At 37.6% G+C, this 20188-nt stretch overlaps 1 protein-coding gene across 5 annotated transcripts in view; it reads left to right on the top strand.

The window, feature by feature from the left end:
- CHRM3 (cholinergic receptor muscarinic 3) overlaps positions 1-18723 on the top strand; it is a 273827-nt gene extending 255104 nt beyond the window's left edge. For all 5 annotated transcript variants that reach the window (XM_071432667.1, XM_071432692.1, XM_071432674.1 and 2 more), the window contains one exon: positions 4984-18723. In XM_071432667.1, coding sequence (XP_071288768.1) covers positions 4984-6805 — 1822 coding nt within the window. In that variant the 3' untranslated portion in view covers positions 6806-18723. The remainder of the gene's footprint in view (positions 1-4983) is intronic.
- The last annotated feature ends 1465 nt before the right edge of the window (positions 18724-20188 follow it).

A 20188-nucleotide genomic window follows, 5' to 3' on the forward strand; every position in this document is an offset into this window, starting at 1 on the left:
TTCATTTGGGTGAATTTAGAAAACAAAATGTATTAATGGATGCAAAATGGAGGAATTTGGGTTGAAGTGTTGCTGGGATATGTTTGACTGAACATTATCTGTATCAAGTTGATAGCTATCAAGTTGATAGCTAATTAGTGAAAGATATAGTCTTCCCTTATAACAATGTTTGGAATAATGTGACAAAATTATGTGTATATATAGCTGCAGATATATGTGTGCGTATAGACATAAGTGTATATATACATATATATACATATATTTTGTATATATATGCATATATACACACATATACTTTCATCTGCAGCTCTATATACATATACTCATCACATTATACGTGATTATACATTTGTATGTAGATATACTTATGTGTATATGTACATATGTATATAAGTATTTGACAATCTGTTTTTATCTACTGTGAATGTGCAAGACAGTGGCCAGGATTTTTCCTGGTGTGCTTGATTTCTATGGTTCTGTATTCTCATTCTTCAAAGAAGCTAAACTATATTTAGTGTAAAGTATTTAATATAAGTGTAATTTAGTCATGGTAAATCTGAGGTTGTGTTCACTGATAATTACACTGTGCTTCCTGTTGCCATATAAACATTCATATGGAATCGTTTACTTTGTGCTAGCTTCAACACTAGCTTCAGTTGATATGAGCTACTATAAATATAGAACTCTGAATGCTTTAATCTTCTATTACAAGCTTTTAAAATGCTTTATTTTATTTTGAAAAAATACACTGTATTTTGATGAAAAAAAAACAAACAGAAAAAAACCCGCTGTGTGTTTTGAAAAATTGTTATACATAATCTTGCCAATAATCTTAGGAAAACCTTGTAATTCAAATACATATTTTTATTTTACCAAATAATAGTTTTGGAACAAAGTATATGTGCTAGTTTAGGTAACTGTTTTAAGCATTCTGAGGGCTTCCTTTCTCTGTGTTAGAAAAGACTTTTATAAATCACTGCATGGAGCTCTCTGCTGTTTAGGCTAATGTGTATATAAGAGCAGTGCAGAAGAAAATGGAAAAATAAGGGAAGCAATTTTCTTGTCTGTGAAAACAGATGCATTGTGAAATTCTTCAGCCATAAAGGCTTGCTAGTTTTGAGCTCACAGATAGCCAAGCCCTTAGATTGCCATCTCACTTCCCAGAAAATGCTTCTTCAAGCTCTTTAAAGACAGCAAGAAAATAGAATATAAACCTTCTTGAATATGAAGGTTTAAAGAAAAAAATTGGGTAAAATGTGGAGTATTCACAAAAGCATTTAATTCTGAAATAAGAAGAGAGAAATTAAATGTACTGAAAATTTGTGACAGAACTATTACTACTATTTATTCTATTTTGCTTTCTATTTACAGCAATGTGCAAAAAATTAAACTAGTCAAAATTTCAGGCTTTTAAATCTGGATTATACACATTCATTGAAATAATTGACCATTTTTGTAGATGCTTTCTCCCACCCTTCCAGTCGGTCTTAGTGGGATATCAAAAATCTCACTCCCTCTGGCTGGGCAGAGAGCAGGGATGTGCTGGATGGATGTGTATGAAAGTCTATATAGCCATTGCCTGTACTGGGCCTACACTTACCCTGAATAATTCTGGGAAGTGTACACTGTGTCTGATGATATCTGGCCTGTGCCTTCATAAAAGCAAAAACAAGAACAAAAAGACTCAAACCCACAGGGAATGCCATTACTATGATCTTAGGTAAGTCATTATATATTCTTAGGCTAAAAGAAGTTTTCTTTGCTACTCCCTGCCTTGAAATTGTAATGTAGTGTATCATACCAATGATTTGTAAATTCTTATCATGGCATGTAAACATATAATCATTTCACAGTTTGATATGTTTGCCTCACTCAGGCAGTGCTGCACTGTTTGTTTTACTGAGGTATGTGTGGCTGCTTTCCCACTTGGTCACACATCATTCTGTCAGAGCTTGGCTTGCTGGGCAGGTGCTGGTGGCTGCACTGCGAATCCTGCTGTCATCTTGTCAAACCCAGGACACTCTATCCCTGCAGCACTTATACAGAAAGCAGAAACTGCATGGCAGCTTTGGAAAATGATGGATAATATGGCTTGCCTTGGTTTCCTAAAGGCAAGAAAATCCAGTTGTGCTGATCTGGTATGTTGTGGTGGTGGTGGTAGTGATATTTTCTTTTTTTTGTGCAGATGGACATATGGTTAATACATTTTTTTATTGAATTAAATGGTTCAATTACAGGAGCTTGTAGAAGAGGCAGAATAACAAAAGACCATACTAATCATCCCACTGGCACTTCCATTTTATCAAATAGTGCAGCCATTGTGAGTTTAGGGTTCCCTCTAATCCCTGTGGAGTTTAAAAAAGCCAAATTACAGGTGCAGGATTGCACTGAACAGCAGGAGACAGATGGTGGGTTGTTCTCAGTTTCTCCTTTTCCTCAGTTACTGGACTGCTAAGGACTGTTCAGGTTTTCATTGAAACAATGACTTAGAGAAGCTACTTTGAAGTCCAGATGTGAAAGAACTGACCTGAGAAAGAAAGAAAGTATTGGTTCCAACACTTCTTCAGTGTGTGAAAGACTGCAGCTGAATTATGATGATCTCAGGATTCTTCATCATGAGCCTTTTGAATCATGGCATTTCTGAAAGGATTTATCATTACATTTCCATTGGAACTCCATTTCAAAGTCTACAGTTAAATAGAATTCACAATTGGTTAATGGAGTTACTGATAGATAGTGTGGCATTTGCATATTAATTTTGCAAGATTATTTGTCTCTCTTATCTCTTATGGTATTTGTTTTGGACTTCCAAGGCTAACACTCAGATTAGTTCATGGTTGTGTTATACAATGAAAATGGGAACTACTACCTATCTGTTAATTATTTTTATTTCTTAGTAATACCGTTATTTTTTACCATCACTTCTAAGTGATTTTTTTTCCTACCTTTTAATGGAAGTTTGATCTCCTTTATTGATATATTCTTCCTGATCTTTTCTCGTGTGCTAGAAGATACCAACTTGTCTTTTTTTAATGAAAAAGCAGCATAATGATATCATTGCCATCTAAATGTACTTGTCAGAGTTCTCAACCAATACTGGACTGGATTGGCTGTTGCCCTACAGAGGTTTCAGAAATTTATGGCTGCAGAGCGGATGCTTTCTGGCTTTCATCCTCTGCTCTCCATCCCCAGTGTGAGTCAAGAAAGGTCTGCACCCTATAACATTAATAATTTCTGGCATATATTTAGCAAATATCATTATTTGAGATCTCTCTCATACTATTCTGGTTTTGACCTCATCCTGTCTGACAGCTCTGGAAAAAATGCCTGCTTCCTAAATAAAACATTGCAAGAAGAATGGTTTCCAGCAGTCCTGTCTTACCATTTTTCTTTTTAGAAGTTGAGCTGCTGTGAGTTTTCAATCATTCTATCAGGCAAAAGACTTGGAATTTTAACTGTGTGATTTACCAGAGCAATATTTATTCATTATTATTGTGTTCATATTCTGAGTTGTACAATGATGAATGCATTAAAAGTGGACTGAATTAGATAATATATGGCATCTTCATTGTAACCTAACAAAACCTCATTTACACTAGATATCGAAATAGGGGAGAGGTTTGTGTTAGTTATCGTACATGAGCAAAGGAAGGGAACTGATGATCTATTTACTGCATATGTCAAAGAAACTGCCCCACTTAAAACCCCTCAGTGTCTTATGGCTTCATAACAAAACCAAGTACATTTCAAGGGAAAGCTGAATTTAGAAATTATTTAGAAAAACATAACCAAACCCTCCTCTTTTGGTTAAATATTTTTATGTAAAATTAGAGTATTGTGATACTCATTATTATCTCATGCCATTATATATTGACTCTGGAAGGATTCACATTTAGAAAACAAACAAACAGTGACAGCACATTTTGCTCAATGCTTACAGTCAGTGATGGACTTTTTCATATGAATTTTTTCTTCTTGATGATATAATTAATTTACTACTAGGGATCCAGTCAGATGACTAGAGAAGCTAAGAAATAAGAGGATTGCAAGTTCCTAGTCTGAGCGTGCTTTCATTTTATGTTCGTACTGGGGGGAAATGATTAAAGCTTAATTATGAATGCCTTTCATGCTTTTTTCTGCTATTTTCCTAAAGTGTTTAGTGATTGCTTTGACATACATCTGTCAAAGGTTTTTTTCTGACTCTAGAGACCATAATTTCAAAGGAACTTTTACCATGTGTTGCCCCCAAAGAAATTTTGAAGTCATTAGATGTGCAAAATCCTTAGTCCAAGTATAAAAACATGCATGAAAAAAATGAATAGTGGCATGTGCAAAAAATGCTAATGAGAACTTTTACTACTTTTATCAGATAGCTGAAAGGTAGATGAAAATGGGAAGAGTTTTGCAGCCTCACAGATTAGAGTAGCTTGGCACAGTGAAATTTTGCTGGCTTGTATCACCATAGTTTCAGGAAAGACAGAACAATATTTTTGTTTGCCATCAGCTATAGCTGGAGGCAGCAGAGAGGCTGTGGCTCTGTTTTGTTAGAGCCAGGATAGCACTGGGAACCAGTGTTGATTTGAACGTGGAAGATTTGTGGCTTTGTATGATTGGAACTTAATTTTTAAAGGCTCCAGGATTTTTGAGATTTTGAGTTCAGGACAGATCCTGCAGGGTGTGTTTTAATTCAGAGTTAGAGTTTGGGAGCATTTTAATACCACTGTGCATTCAAATTCTCCTGGGATTTTGGTTCCTCTGTAATTGAATGTTTATAAGAAAACACAATGTGATCACTATAAAGAGTTCAGACTAATCACAATCTGGATATCACATACAGGTTTGACTTGAAATGTGTCACAGGCAGCTTGGCTTTTTAAAGACATCTTTCAAAGTGCTAAAGTGATTTTATGTACAAGTATGAGGATGATTATTTAACATCTTCACCTGTTCACTTGATTTTTGTTTGGTTTTTCTCTGCTACAGACTATGTCAGAGAGCCACAATGATCATGCATAATAACAGTTCATCCTCGCTCCTTTTACCGAATGTGAGCTCCTTCTGGAAGAGAGATTCGCATGGACCGGGACTCCTTGATGAAGCAGCATCACTCATTGGCAGCTATGACTTCCCTCAGACCACAGAGAGTTTTCCTTTCTCCACTGTGGAATCAACAAACATGACCCTCAATGCCACAAGCAAAGACCCTCTGGGTGGACACACTATCTGGCAAGTAGTTTTGATTGCTTTCCTCACTGGGATCCTTGCACTGGTGACCATCATAGGAAACATCTTAGTGATTGTTGCATTTAAGGTTAACAAACAACTGAAAACAGTCAACAACTACTTCTTGTTGAGCCTTGCTTGTGCAGATTTGATCATCGGTGTTCTTTCCATGAATCTTTATACCACATACATCATCATGGACCACTGGGCTTTGGGAAGCTTGGCCTGTGATCTTTGGCTCTCCATTGACTACGTCGCCAGTAATGCCTCTGTCATGAACCTCCTCGTGATAAGTTTTGACAGGTATTTTTCCATCACTAGGCCACTGACATACAGAGCCAAACGAACAACCAAAAGGGCTGGGGTAATGATTGGTTTAGCATGGATCGTCTCTTTTGTTCTTTGGGCCCCTGCCATCTTGTTTTGGCAGTATTTTGTTGGGGAGAGGACTGTGCCTCCTGATGAATGTTTCATCCAGTTTCTAAGTGAACCTATCATCACTTTTGGCACTGCCATAGCTGCCTTTTATTTGCCGGTGACCATTATGAGTATTTTGTATTGGAGGATCTACAAGGAGACAGAGAAACGCACCAAAGAGTTAGCAGGGCTCCAGGCTTCGGGCAGCGAGGCGGAGGCAGCGCGCTTCGTGCACCAGACAGGCAGCTCCCGGAGCTGCAGCAGCTACGAGCTGCAGCGGCAGAACATGAAACGCTCCGCCCGAAAGAAATACAGACGCTGCCACTTCTGGCTCACAATGAAGAGCTGGGAACCGAGCACAGATCAGGGGGACCAAGAGCATAGCAGCAGTGACAGCTGGAACAACAATGATGCTGCTGCCTCCCTTGAGAATTCAGCCTCCTCTGATGAAGAAGACATTGCTGCAGAGACCAGAGCCATCTATTCAATTGTGCTGAAACTTCCTGGTCACAGTGCTATCCTCAATTCCACAAAACTACCCTCCTCGGAAGATTTGCACGAGTCAGGGGATGAACTGCAGAAATCTGACACAGAATCGAAGGAAAAGAAACCTAAAAAATTGCACCCTCCCAAAGGTGTTCAGGATGGTGGAAATTTCCAAAAGAGCTTTACCAAGCTTCCAGTTGAACCAGAATCAGAAGAGACAACCACAGCTTCTGATGGCATCTCATCAGTCACCAAGACATCGACAGCCCTGCCCTTGTCCTTTAAGGAAGCAACCCTGGCAAAAAAGTTTGCCTTGAAGACCAGAAGTCAGATCACAAAACGAAAACGAATGTCACTTATCAAAGAAAAGAAAGCAGCACAGACACTCAGTGCCATTTTGTTTGCCTTCATCATTACCTGGACCCCATATAATATAATGGTTCTGGTGAACACCTTTTGCAGCTGTATCCCCAAAACTTTCTGGCACCTGGGGTATTGGCTTTGCTACATCAACAGCACAGTGAACCCCATGTGCTATGCACTGTGTAACAAAACATTCAGAAACACTTTTAAGATGCTGCTGCTGTGCCAGTGTGACAAACGAAAACGACGCAAACAGCAGTATCAGCAAAGGCAGTCCGTGATTTTTCATAAGCGGATCCCTAGGGAGGCTTCATAGAATAGTATTTTTTAAACAAATAGAAAAATAACGAAGCAGGGATGTGATGGGATAGGATGGGATGGGGTGAGATAGAACAGAACAGGATGGGACAGGGCAGGATTGGCAAGGTAGTAAGGGATGAGACAGGATGGGTTGGGGAGGGAAGGTGGGTCCAGGGTGCTGATTCTATGATTTAGGCATGAAAGCAGCTGCCAGGCTTATTTATCCTTTCAATAAATCCAGTTTAATATAAAAGTCAATCCACATTCAGCAAAAACTAAGAAACTTCAACATTTTTACTAAGGAGTGTAAGATTTAATAAAGTTTTCCTATGAATTTGTGAGAAGCTGTATAGCAATTATAAACCCATTACTGATGTGCCCAGCTCTTTGATTATAATCAGCTCTGGGATCTCAGGTAAGCACATCTAGCCAACCCAACTTTTCTTTTTCCAAGGAATCCAACAACTTTCAATTCAAGTTACATACAGATGTAGCAAGCTAGTGAAACAGGATTATGAAATTGAGACACTGTATAGGTTGAAAAATTGCCTCTTGTTGTCCTGGTGCAGCTTCCTGTCTACTTCTCTTCTGATATATTATTAATTGTACCCCATATTCCTGATTTCTGAGTATCTCTGTGTGCAGCTGATGTTATATGTGTGTGTGGGAGTGTGTATGTATGCATAGCACACATTCACACCTCTGAAATGCACACATACCAGGAAAGAGGTGACCTATTTGTTCTAGCTTTTACAGGGCCCCCCATTGTGATTACATGTGATTGAAACTTTTTAAAAGTTCGAAAATCATGTTATAAGTATATAGCTCATTATTTGCCACCTGAAATTCAAGTTTATCTCTGGCACCAAAACAGTGTCCACGTTTCAAACTGAGAAAACCAAAACATAGCCTGTGATTTTACAGAGTTTTATAATTGGGTATTTTCCCAGTAAAATCTTAATCTTGAGCTCAGAGTCTCTCCTCAAAGTGATCGTTAAACAATACAAAGAGGAAAGGAATTGAAGGCTACATTCAGGGAAGAGCAGGAAGCTGTCTTGGCAGGGCATAGGATAATGAGAACCCAGATCTGGGCTGCACAGTACCAGTGCTCAAAGGGAGCTGCTCAGGAGCCAGGTAGGTGCAACCATCAGCAGCAGGCCCATGTCCTGCTGGGGAGGCCGTGCTGCTGTCAAAGCACACATGGCTCCTGCAACACCTTGTCCTGAGCTGCACCGTGGGGATGCACCACCCTTCTCAGAGCCAGCTCAGATCCTGTGTGCAGTATCTCTACAGCTTCCGATGAAAGTTCAAGTTGTAACTTTCTGATAAAAGTTGGTGGAGCCCTGCTGCTTGCACTGTCTGCCCAGGTGATCTTCAGATGCCAATGATTTGTTTCAAAGAAATGCTTTATTTTTGCATGTGAAGGATGCTCACTAAAAAGTGTTTGTTTTTCACAACCTGTTTTAAAAATCATCAGAAGAAGTGCACCTAAATCCGTTTGATACCAGGTTATTCAGTGGTGTGAAAAATGTGATATTGCCAATTTGTAACCTGGCAATTTTTGATAAAGACAATTTTAAAAGGGCTTTAATATTTATAATTTAGACATGACCAGTATTTCCTGGTATTTGTGAGGTGGTCTGCACCAAACATGATTTATAAATGTCAGAGGTCCCCTGGGGAAAGGATTGTACTTTTAACTGTTGCTCTAAATCTGATATCTGATTTAGTTACATGTTGAAAGATTATTTTGTATTCTCCTTTGAGCTGACCAAAACTTTTTTTTTTGTTGCTTAGACTCTTATTTTGCTGAAAATAAAACAAGTATCTTATTTTACAAAGGGGCATCAGTGTTGTGAATACAGAACTGATGTTAAAGCTGCTTTTGTATTCAGTGTGAGATGGTGTTTACAGATGATTTTGACAACAGTGGAAATATATTAAATGGTGTCTGTGTATCTAAACTATTTAATTTTGTGTTATGTTCATATAAAGAAATATTTATACATATTTCACCAAATGTTTTATTTAATGTTGATAAATATTGCTCTTCAGTCTTCAGCTGTAGTGTCCTTTTAAAGTGATTCATAAAGGTCTGCTTGAGAAATGAATAGACTATACCTTGCTTTCTTGTCATTAAAAAATTCTCTTTTGTATGAGTTGCTTAAAATGTCTACCCTAAAGTAATCTCATAAATTATATTGAACTCTACCACAAGTACAATTTTAGTACAAAAAAGAAAAAAGTTAAAACTTCATCTATGTCACAATTGCATTTTGAACTAAAGATACCGGAATTGTTTTGCTGGTTTGCTACCCACATACGAAGGCACCCATGTTGCAAAGAAAATTAATTACCTTTATTTATAGAAAGAAGCATATAATTGAAATTTATTCATTACTCAAGTTGACCTAAAAATGTTTTAACATTTAAATATATATCTATATCTATATATATTGCCATATTATTATATTCTGATATCTAGAGTAGTGCTGTGCCCCTAATACACAAAATGTGAGAGCATGCAAGGAAGCCAGAGTTCATCGGGGGATTTATGGTATATTAGTATTGATTTTAAAATGGGAAACTATTATTTTTATTGAAGTTAAGCTTCCTTGAAAGCGTCTGTCACCACTGTTTACATAATAGGAAGAGTTAAATCCTTGGATTGTTCTAACAGAGAAATAAACAACCTGTCTTTTGATGTGTGAACAGGCTTTAAAATGTTATTTACAGGTATCCTAAAATGTATATGTATACACATATTTGTAGCATAGATCAATTTAGTTATTATTTATTTAATAGAATATGCACTATAAAATATTAAGAATTTGGCTGTGTTACAAGTACAGTGAGCATTAATTTAATTTGTATTTTATATGTTGCTGTATTTGCTTTAAACCCATGCACACAGAAAAATTTTAGCTGTATGCACTAGTGGATATATTATTTATGAATACAGGCGCACATAATAGGTTGCAGAAGAAGAACAGTGCAAGACCAATGACACAGAATGACTTTTAGGAAGTACACTGGTGTAATATTTCATCTGTTTTGAGGAAAATTAAGTCAGAAACACAGTAGAAAGCGTCATTCTGTGGCAGACAAACAGCTCAGTCCCATTAACTCTCCTCACAGCTCTGAAAGCTGGCTTTTCAGAGACCAGTCTCCGTTAATTGCAACAATACAGGATTAGACTCCACATGAAAAGGACCAAAAAGTCAGAAGAGATAGCCAGACAGGAGCCAATGGGTAGTCTGGAGAAAGCTTTGTAGAACAGACCCAATCACTGTCCATCTCTGAACAGGCAGCAAAATACATTATATGTTTGGCTTTTTCAGTGTAAAATTGTGATAGAAGTTTATTACTTCTGTACTGTATAGGCAGTGAGAGATGTCTGATCTGAAGATCTGAGGGCAGGGGCCATGGTGCATGAAGCATTTTTCCTACTCCTGCATAACACACTTTCAGCAAAAGTAAACTGCAGATCAGCCTGGCACTGTTTAAAGCTAAACAAATATAGGAAAGTCTTGAGTAGTTCCCAGGATCTAAACTGGTGGATCTGTGTAACCTAAACAATAAATAGCCTACAGGATTCTGGCAGTAGGAATATGCACACAGATATTCTGAGAGAGTTGGTGACTTTCTCAATTACGTGCAGCTTCATTTTCTTACTTTGCTGTCTTGATTATTGTATTTCTTTACTTATTCTGCAAGAATATTCTGAAAAGTCTTGGTTCATTATCAACCTTATATATCTAAAAAACGAGTAGAGATCCCAAAGTACACTTGGTTTGCCTCTACAGAATGCAAACATCGAAGCAAAAGGAAATTTTAAACTTTTTTTCCCTAATCAGCAGCATCAATAATTTTAGAAAGAGTTATCATCATGTGACCCTATATACAGTAGGGATGGTCAAGCAGTGTCATACTATTTATAAACTGCTTTTCACTCACCCCTTACCCATCTGATCATGCATCATGATTCAAATTTGTATTTGAGATTGTAAACCCTCATTTTCCTCCAGGTGGGTCCTAGAGTCTTGTGCTAAAATATGCTCTACAAGCTTGTCTTGTTATCAGGTGTTTTTTCTTTTCCTTTTGCAGTCCCTCTATGCAAAATTATCTGATCTTACATTATCAAAAGACACTTTACTAATTTCAGGAGTTGTCAAATGTTGAGGTCTGATACTTTATTTTCTAAAGATGTATAAAACATATCAAAAACAACTGGAGAAGGCTTCACATTTGCCAGCTCCTTATTGGCAGAAATTTTTGGTCTGTGCCATAAATGGTCTGTTCACCAAGTCTGACCAGGGGATGACCTGTCCCTAGTGATGTTCTCCCTAACCACCACTAGCTTGAACATCACACACTTCATGAATCATCATGTATTTTAATGCATTTGGGAATTTAAAAACCATATATATTCATTGTGGTAGTTCCACCCTCTGCGATTTTCTATTTTATATATTCTTTATATCTTTTATGTATTTGCCCACTCAAATACCACTGCACTGGCTTCTGGGAGCAGGTCAAAGTGATACATATTCATAGGTTGCTTCTTGTTAGCCCCAAGGGTATGCAGAGATGTCTGGTGGAGCTGAAGTGTTCAAATGATGGCTGTCTTTTCTGACTCATGCACTGCACTCCCATGATACCCAAACACTTCTGTTTGGAAGCTTAGCTAAAGCATGCATGACATTCACATTTTCATGGAATTAAAAATTTCATTTAATTAGGATATTCTTCCTTGTAGCCTTCAAGCAGGCATAGATCATTTATAGCATCTGCACTTTTCTATTTCTACATTTTTGAGCTGCCAGAAAGATATTGGGCAAAATGCTAATTTGTAATGTCTGATACTTGGGAATTTTTGTACTTCAGCTTTTAAAGTAAGGCAGAGATAATGCAGTTGTGCTATTTGTTGAAAACAAATTGAGTGTGAATGAGAATTCTACACTATGTTTATTTCATTTCATACACCATGGCGCTGCAACTTGGCTGAGATTGAGCATTACAGTATTTGAGGTCACTGACAGTGCTTCACAATCTTAACTGGCAGACTCATGACCTATGCTGTACTGGCATTTGGGACTTTGACTTCTCTTCACCACTCACACTGCACATTCAAAGTATAATACAGATTGTACTTTTTTTCCCTCAAGAAATATCATTGTAGTCATTTCCAAATGCATTCCTAGATGTGCTTGAGGATGTTTTGCTTAATTTTAGATATCAAGAGAGCTCAAGAGAGCCAATCCCTGTCAGGGTCTTGTATAATGGAGGGAGCTCAGGTAACATGGGAAAACATTAAGATAAGTGCTACTTATTTCATGGCCTATTCCAACATGCATTGTGTGCTGTGTGTATTGTACCTATACATCTCCATGCACTGTGTATGTCTCAGAAGGGTGTGTGTGACTCTACCGTGCATGCACATACACAGAGGTGTACCACATCTAGAGCAATGTTTACAGATGTATGTGCAAACTTATGCTAAATTGTCAGCCACAGTAAACATTGCCTTTGATGGCTCATCAGTTGTAACTGGACAGTGGAACTGTGCTTAAGTCTCCTCTGCTTATCTGCAAGAAAAGTTTCCACATCTTTCTTTCCTTAGTGCATATTTTTTACAATTGCATTGTCCTTATTTCTGGATATGGTGTTTTCAGTGTATTGAGCTGGCTTTTTAGACATTACCCAAAATTTAGAAATGCATGAACATATTTCACGTACTGAGCTATTGCATCAAGGCTGCACTAGGTTTAACTCCATTACATTACTCAAACTCACACTGCCTTTTTCAAATAAGAAAAAAAGGCCTCTCAGACTAGATTCTATCTAGGTTCATGTAAGAGAAACTTCTATGTCCATGTGAACATCACTGCCAGTTTCTCAAAGTTGAAAGAGAAATCCAGTCACTATGAAAACAGTTGGAGGCAAATGTCACAAACACAGCAAGTCATCACTGCAAATTTTTTGAGGTAATAACAGCACTCCATCCATTAGAAATTAGAGGGAAAATAAATTACCATCTCCCTCATCCCATCCTATTGCTCTACCCTTTCTTTTGCATAGTATAATGCTTTTGATTTGCCAGTCTCATGGGTGACATTTTTCAGGCTTTAAAAACCTCATTTGCCTGGTAAGACTAGGAAATACCCACTATATCTAGGTCATTCACCTCCTTCTGAGTTTTCAAACAATAAATCCTTGACTGTGTGATTCTGGCTTAAGAGAGGGTCTTATGAAAAATGACCATAAAACCATTCAATTTAATGGTGATGAGGAGAGGTAACTTTTTTTTCCAAGCTAGTGAAGCTATAAAATTTATGTAACTTGGCAGAAAGTGTGGAAAAACCCCCAAGACATTTAAAGACTTTATAGATGTGCACATCCTCCTTGCATAAGGGTGAATAAACACATGTAAACAGTGTCCAAAAAAGTTCAGTGTATGAATGACTCTGTGAGCCGGGAGCACACGTCACCATCAGCTAGGCTGTTGGCAGAGCACCCTGGCACCCCACTCAGGCCTCCATGAAGAGGTCCTTCTTATAGCACTCTAGGACTAAATAATAAGGCCTTAATATGTAAGCAGGGCTTGTTTGTCTGGGTGCATATGCATTTTCCAGGAATTTGATAGGAGATTCTTTCTCACTCCTGGACCAAAGTTATTTAGTGTACTTTCTGGAATGAAAGCACTCTTGAAATGATTGGTGGTAATCATCACTCAACCATGCCTAACAATCAGAGAAGCACAGGATATTATTGTGCCAAGAGAACTTAAATTTATTTTTCAATTCATTCATACAGGCATAGTTAATTTACTGAAAATACTCAAAAGATCTGAAAATTTTTACACTATCATGGAAATAAAGTCTCTGGACAAGAATCTGATTCCTTATGTAGTTTCAAAACATCCAGTCTTCTTGAGCCTATTTTTCTTCTGTATTAAAATCTTTGGTTAACAAAGCAACCGTAGTCATTCCTGAAATACTACCTACTCTAGAGAAACCAAAGGGATGAGGAAATGGCCAAATAGCCTTCCTTAATTTCTGCTTAATGTGTCCACATTAAGAATTATGATTACCATTGTGGCACAGACTAATTAACACCATGGGGCAAAAGAAATGAGCCAATTTACTTTGAACCCTACACAGTGCTGCACTCTGCTTATGCAGATACATCACAAGAAATAGGCCTGTGCTGTATTTCCTGATGCTCAGTGCTTTTCTCCACTCATTACTTTTATCCCTCCCACAGATCACTCCCCTCCTATTGAACACACCTATCACAGACATTTATTGAATATACCTATTGAATACCCTCTGCCATCAATATATAAAGATGTCATTTCTTTGCATCTGCAAAGCTATGTGAAATCAGATGTAGCTGGAGTTAGGCAGCTTTTATCCTCCATTGTCATGAATTTTTCTGATTCATAAATCATTCCATTTTCTTGCCTCATATGTCCATTAATGATGTTTATTTTACAAGAGATATTAGGACCAAAATTTTCCACGTTACAGGCTGTAAAAGTACATCTGAGTAAATGTTTTGTTCCTTTATTCAAAATGAATGTGATTTCTTTGCCATAGTGTAATCTGAACAAAATCCTCTGTGTGAAGGATAGAGCAGTATTTATCTCCTGCTCTGCCCCTGCCCTTCACCAAATATGATGGAAGGTCCTTTCAGGTCCTTTCACTTGTGTTCAAAACAGTGCAGCTACATTACGTAGTTGCATATTTCTCCTGCGGTGAGACAGGAAGGATCAGCATGAAAAATGCCAAGAGACTTAAACTAATGTGCACAGGTGCCACTTTTGGTTTTGTTTGATTTTGGTTTTTAGTCTTTGCAATGTCTTTGTATTGACTGACAGAATCCATCATTAGAGTAATATAAAGACTAAGGATGGACAGCTGTTCTCAAAAGCAAGCTGCATAAGGATGGATCATCGAAGTCCATGTACTAAGTGCACACAAGAGGTCTTAGTTAAAGCTGTATAAAGCCTGAATTGCAATTCATTGCTTTCCAAAAGAAGTAAAAAAAATTATTAATATAATGTGAAGTTTTTCATTTGTAAGCTGTAAATGTTAGAAGATGTCAGTGAAGATGTCATTTTTTAAAATGAATCATCCCTGGGTTTCTGGAGGTGTCCCATCACCCAGTTGCCTCTTAACCCAACTCCTCCTGCCTCAAAGCTCACCAGCAGTCATGGGACTTTTGCCTCAAAGGAAGCTGGAACTGAGCTCCTGCCCCTGCCACCCCACAGCAGGAAGGGTGTGGGCCACACCAGTCAAGCTGTTACAAGAAAGAGCCATAAGCTTCCTGCTTCTGTTTGGAGATAGCGGGTATTTTTGTGATAGAAATGGAGATAAAATTGCAGGAATCTGATGAACATATTTTATGTGTTTCCTGGTGTGTTCCTATTACTTGAAAGCTTTCTGTTCTGCTGGTTATGGAGCAAAACAAGTCCCAGAGACAATATCTGAATACATATTTTAAGGCTTGAAAATTTTAAATAAATTGACTTTTGCCTGTTGCTTTCTGATTTTGAAATATATGAAGAAATTTCATGCAGTAATTAAGCATCTCATAAATAGATCTCCTGAAAAAAATTTGAATTTTATGCCTCATAAAACTGATTTTCTTCATCAAAACCAGTGGAGCTGAATGTACTGTAAACTCATAAAATGACAGGAAACAGTAGAAAGAGCCCCTCAGCTTCTGCTGTGTAAAAAGACAGTGCTTGAGCATTCACTCAAAATCTGGTGTCTATTGATCTAGTCATAGCTACTCATTCAGGTCCTAGACAGAATATTAGCATTTTTTAAATTATTGGCCAAGTTGATCTTTTTTTGCTAACACCTACCTTGCTGTGCAATATTTTTTCTGCCATCTAATTAAATTCTATGTCTTGGTTAACACTCAGAAAGAATAATTGGCCCTAGCTCATATTGACAGCAGTTTGCAAAACACTAGCACAGTAATTGGAGGAGTAGAGGCAGATAATGATGACGAGTAACCATTTTCCTCGGCTTCAGTGTTTTAGAGGAACCTTCCCTTTTGCAGCTGATAAAAATGAGAGTAAGAGAAGATGTACTGAGAGAGACTCAAATGTTTTATTCTCCCCTCTGGGATGACTGCCACCATTTCACTCCTGAGGGCAGGACGTGGATGGCTGTGTGTTGGTAGAAAAATCAATACATTGGTCCAGGTCAAGTGTCCCACAAGGGCTCACATTTCTCCTTTCACCACATGGGTCTCAGCCCAAAATGTGCTGTCAAAACTGGGCTCCCACTGAACTATCACAGTGGAACATTGTGCTCTTAAGATATTTTCTCCTGCCAAGATGCTTTAACACTTTAACACCTTTTTTTTTTCTTTTTTTTTGTTTTTTTTTTTTTTTTTTACTCTCCACAGAAAACTAATCAGGTGGCACCTTCCCATGTGGAAATTTCCTTGTAAATACATTACTCTAATCTACAAATTATTTTTACCCTGTATGCCCCTGATAACAATTGCATTAATATAAGTAGATAAACTCATTTCTTTAGTTGCTGCTCATAGAGTGGCTTGCTAGTTAAGATAAAAATAAATTATGGGATATAAAAGACATATCTGATTGTACAGTAATACACTGTGTGCCAAGCAGTCGGTGAGGTAAGGTTTACATAACTGCTAGATGTTGCTTGAACTTTTGAGATATATTTCCATGTTATTTTTTCCTCTCAAGAGCCAAAACAGGGGCAGAACACAGAACAATCAATTAAGAGAAATGTAATTGTTTTGATTGAAGTAATTTGAGATTACAAGTTGTAAGAAGGGTAAACAATCTAGAAAGTGTTTTGAAGTCTTCATCATGTAGATGTTTTCCTTTGGGGAAACTGTCCTTCCCTTTGGTGTGGGAGGACTCCCCTTAGGTGTGGATTTGTAGAAGGAAATTTTGTTTCCAGTCATATGCTACAATATTCTTTGGCTGCTATTAATTCACTTAATGACCTAATCTGTTGCTCAGTGAAATTGCTCTGTGCTCTCCTAGCGACCATGAAAAACAGCCTTTTCTGGGGGCTGATCCAAGCCCAGCTCCAGCTAGCTTTTCCAGAGGGAAAGGTTCCCTCTGTGCTTCAGAAATAAACATTTTTCCCCAGAAAAGCAGGAGGCAGCCAGGCCCCTGCACCATAGTGTGGCGCTGGACTGTGTGGCCTCCCACCAGCATAACATATCTCCACTTTTGTGCCCTCACCTTGCACTCTGTGGGCATGACCCAGGGAAAACATAGAGCAAACAGAGCAAACCACCCCCAACCATTTTCATACCTTCATATATATATATATATGTAAAAAAAAAAAAAAAAATATATATATATATATATATATTTATATATATTTATATATATACACACACATATATATATACACATAAATATGCATATATATATATATGTATGTATGTATGTATGTATACCTCCTTCCAGTTCCCTTCCTCCTTCCTGCTGCCCAATGACAGCATATTCACACAACAAAAACAGTGGCTTCTAAAATAATTTCCAGCTGAATTGTAGACTGCAGTGGTCTTTATTACCAATACCATTAGAGAAAAATGGAAATGAGGAATTGCACAGCTCTGGCCTGTTTATGACTCCCCTTTCTCATTTAAATGATGTACACAGAACATTTATTAGTTTGGAGGAAAGATTGTGGATTACTGGTGCAGCATTCTGATAGATATTTTAACATATTCAGAGAAGAGAAAATTCAGTCTCACAAATAGACATCTTGGATTTCTTTTTTATTTCTTACCAAATTAATCGCAGGCAGTTTAAGACCCACGTCTGCACAAGTGTCTTCCTGTATATTTGACAATTGAGCAATTTTCTCACATGTGCCAGTTTCTTCAAATTTCTTTCTTTATCTGTCTTCTTACAAATGGTTTCTGAATTGACAAGCCTTTGCCTTTTTGCTGGTGCACAGAGTCTGTTTGCACCAGCCTTAGTTTAAGTTATCAGGAGTGATGCAGCCACAGTATTGAATTTCCTCCACCTTACCTTATTTTACAGATTGAATTAGACCCTTGGAATTCTCAATTATCACATACTCAACAGCCAAGAAGTTTTGGTAAATGCTCTTAATCTTCATAACATTTAATAAAGTAATCATGTGCATACAATTGAGGTGTTAAAAATGCCAATCCATAATCCATCCCATTACTTCAAAGTACCATATCAAATATATTTTCCTATTAGTTGTGGAAGCAAATATGCCAGTGCATAGCCAGGACTAGCTATGTAGTCTATAATGACATCTAATACTAAACAGATATTCTTCAAATACTTCATTAAATAATTTGACCTAATTCATCCTGGCTAAATAGACTTAGTTTAGTTCAATCCTCCTGTTAAGCTCTCTTCAAAATTCTCATTAGCATCAATGGAAATTCTAGAAAGAGCAGATAAATCAGTCTCTCATTATAGGACAGATAAATAACACTTTAGGTTTATATTTCTAGCTAATATATGTAATCAAATGATTTAAAATATAAACACTCAAAGCCTGTTCTGTGCCCTCAGGGAACCCCTTTGTCCCACAGCAGCAAAGCTGCATATAGCAGGATATATTCCACTGATACAGTCAAAAATATATGGGTGTATAACAATAAACAGCTTAAAAAATCATACTGTAAATGATGTGTTTGAGTGAAACTGTATGTATATTTTTAAGTCTTCAGAATAGTTGAAGTTTTAACTTATTTCAAATTTTTAAGTTGAAATCTATTCATATTTGGAAATTTTGTACAACCTTGTAAAGTTAAATACTATGTCACTGTAATTTATTTTTGTTGTCATATATTGACACGTGCTCATTTATATATGAAGTGTACTGTTTATCAATTGCTTCTAAGGCAGCAATAAAAACATGAAAGTTGTTCTCATTTTCCTGTCACAGCTGTCATTTATGTCCAGTACATTATTTTAATACTTTTAATTCTGTTCTTTACTAAATCAGAGTGTGTACTGAGTTCTTAACTATATGTCTTCCAGTTCTTGGTGAATACAGGAGCTGTTACAGCTGGGAGAACTTGGGGATACACTTTGCAGAAGCCCTGGAAAGGGATTGCCACTTCAGTCCATCATGCCAAGAGGACATCAGAAAGTGAAGGGGAGCAAAAAGTCAGAACTCCTCCTCTTTTCCTACAAAGTTTGGTTTTACTTTTTAACTGATGGTTTCTACATCATACCATGTGTCATTTCAGGCTCTCTGAAGTGTGGGGCATTCAGACCTCTTACAACAATGGATGTGGGTCAAAGCTGCAGAGCACCTTAAAGTATCAGCCCCACTGTTGAGATTTCATTCAGTAAAATAGTACTTCTCCAGTTCCCTTCCACATTGAAGGAAAGGCTTTAGAACTTTCCTCCACAAGCACATCCTGTAGAGGTCTTAATTACTTTCCTCACCTTGTACACTATGGGATGTTCCTACAAATTCACAGCCATTTGGAATGGTTGCACAATTCCAGCTTTTTCCTTGGTCCAGCCCAAAGGCCAGGTGTGTAACAGTGTGCAAAATGTATGTTTCATTTATCACTAGTTACTATGAAATGCAATCATCTAGTTACTAGAAATGCAATCATCTACAAACATTTAAGTTTCATATCAACAGCCACTATAATAGAAAGGGCATGGGAGGAATGAACTTAACTGGAGGGGTTTCCTCCAGATATTCAACCTCTTTTTCTCCTTGCTGGTCTGAGGAATATAAGTGTAAAGGGAGATAGAAACAATAAATGTCACTTTATATGATGTTCTCTGCAATAACGTGCTAGAGGAAATAGCTAAAATACAAAAAGAAAGGCAAGGCCCTGGACATTGACCACACATAATAAAAAAGGGAAATTAGTGTTGCAAAATGGATCTGTTTGCTTTTTATAGTTACTGCAAAAGTTGATTATTTTATTGTTATATGTCATTTGGCATCTGCTTGGGCCATGAGGCTTTCTTTTTCATCACTATCAAATTTCACCTGTCCGTTTTCCTTCCTTTTGTTGCAGGATGGAGTAGATTTATGGTCATCCTATCAGGAATTGTGTGAACTGTGATCACAGAATAACTCAAGCAGCTGGAGCACAGCTGGATGCAGTGAGCAGCTGAGGGTGCCGCTCTTCCAGACCCAGCCAGCTGATCTACAGTGAGCTGCTTGTGCCAGGCTCGGGAGGGAGATGAGCAGCAGCACACACTCCCAGTTACAGCTGAAAGTGGTAACACTGCACCCAGAATAGGAGTGCCTTAACAGCTGATACAATCCGACCTATTTATGCTGTAAGAGATGAAATAAAGAGGGGAAAGAAGGAAAATGGGAGTTGGGATTTTCTTGCAGTATCTTGTGTGGCTGGAATGGGC

This window comes from Agelaius tricolor, unplaced genomic scaffold (assembly GCF_023055355.1).
Source record: "Agelaius tricolor isolate 1412-34295 unplaced genomic scaffold, bAgeTri1.0.p SCAF_1, whole genome shotgun sequence".
NCBI classification, from domain to species: domain Eukaryota; kingdom Metazoa; phylum Chordata; class Aves; order Passeriformes; family Icteridae; genus Agelaius; species Agelaius tricolor.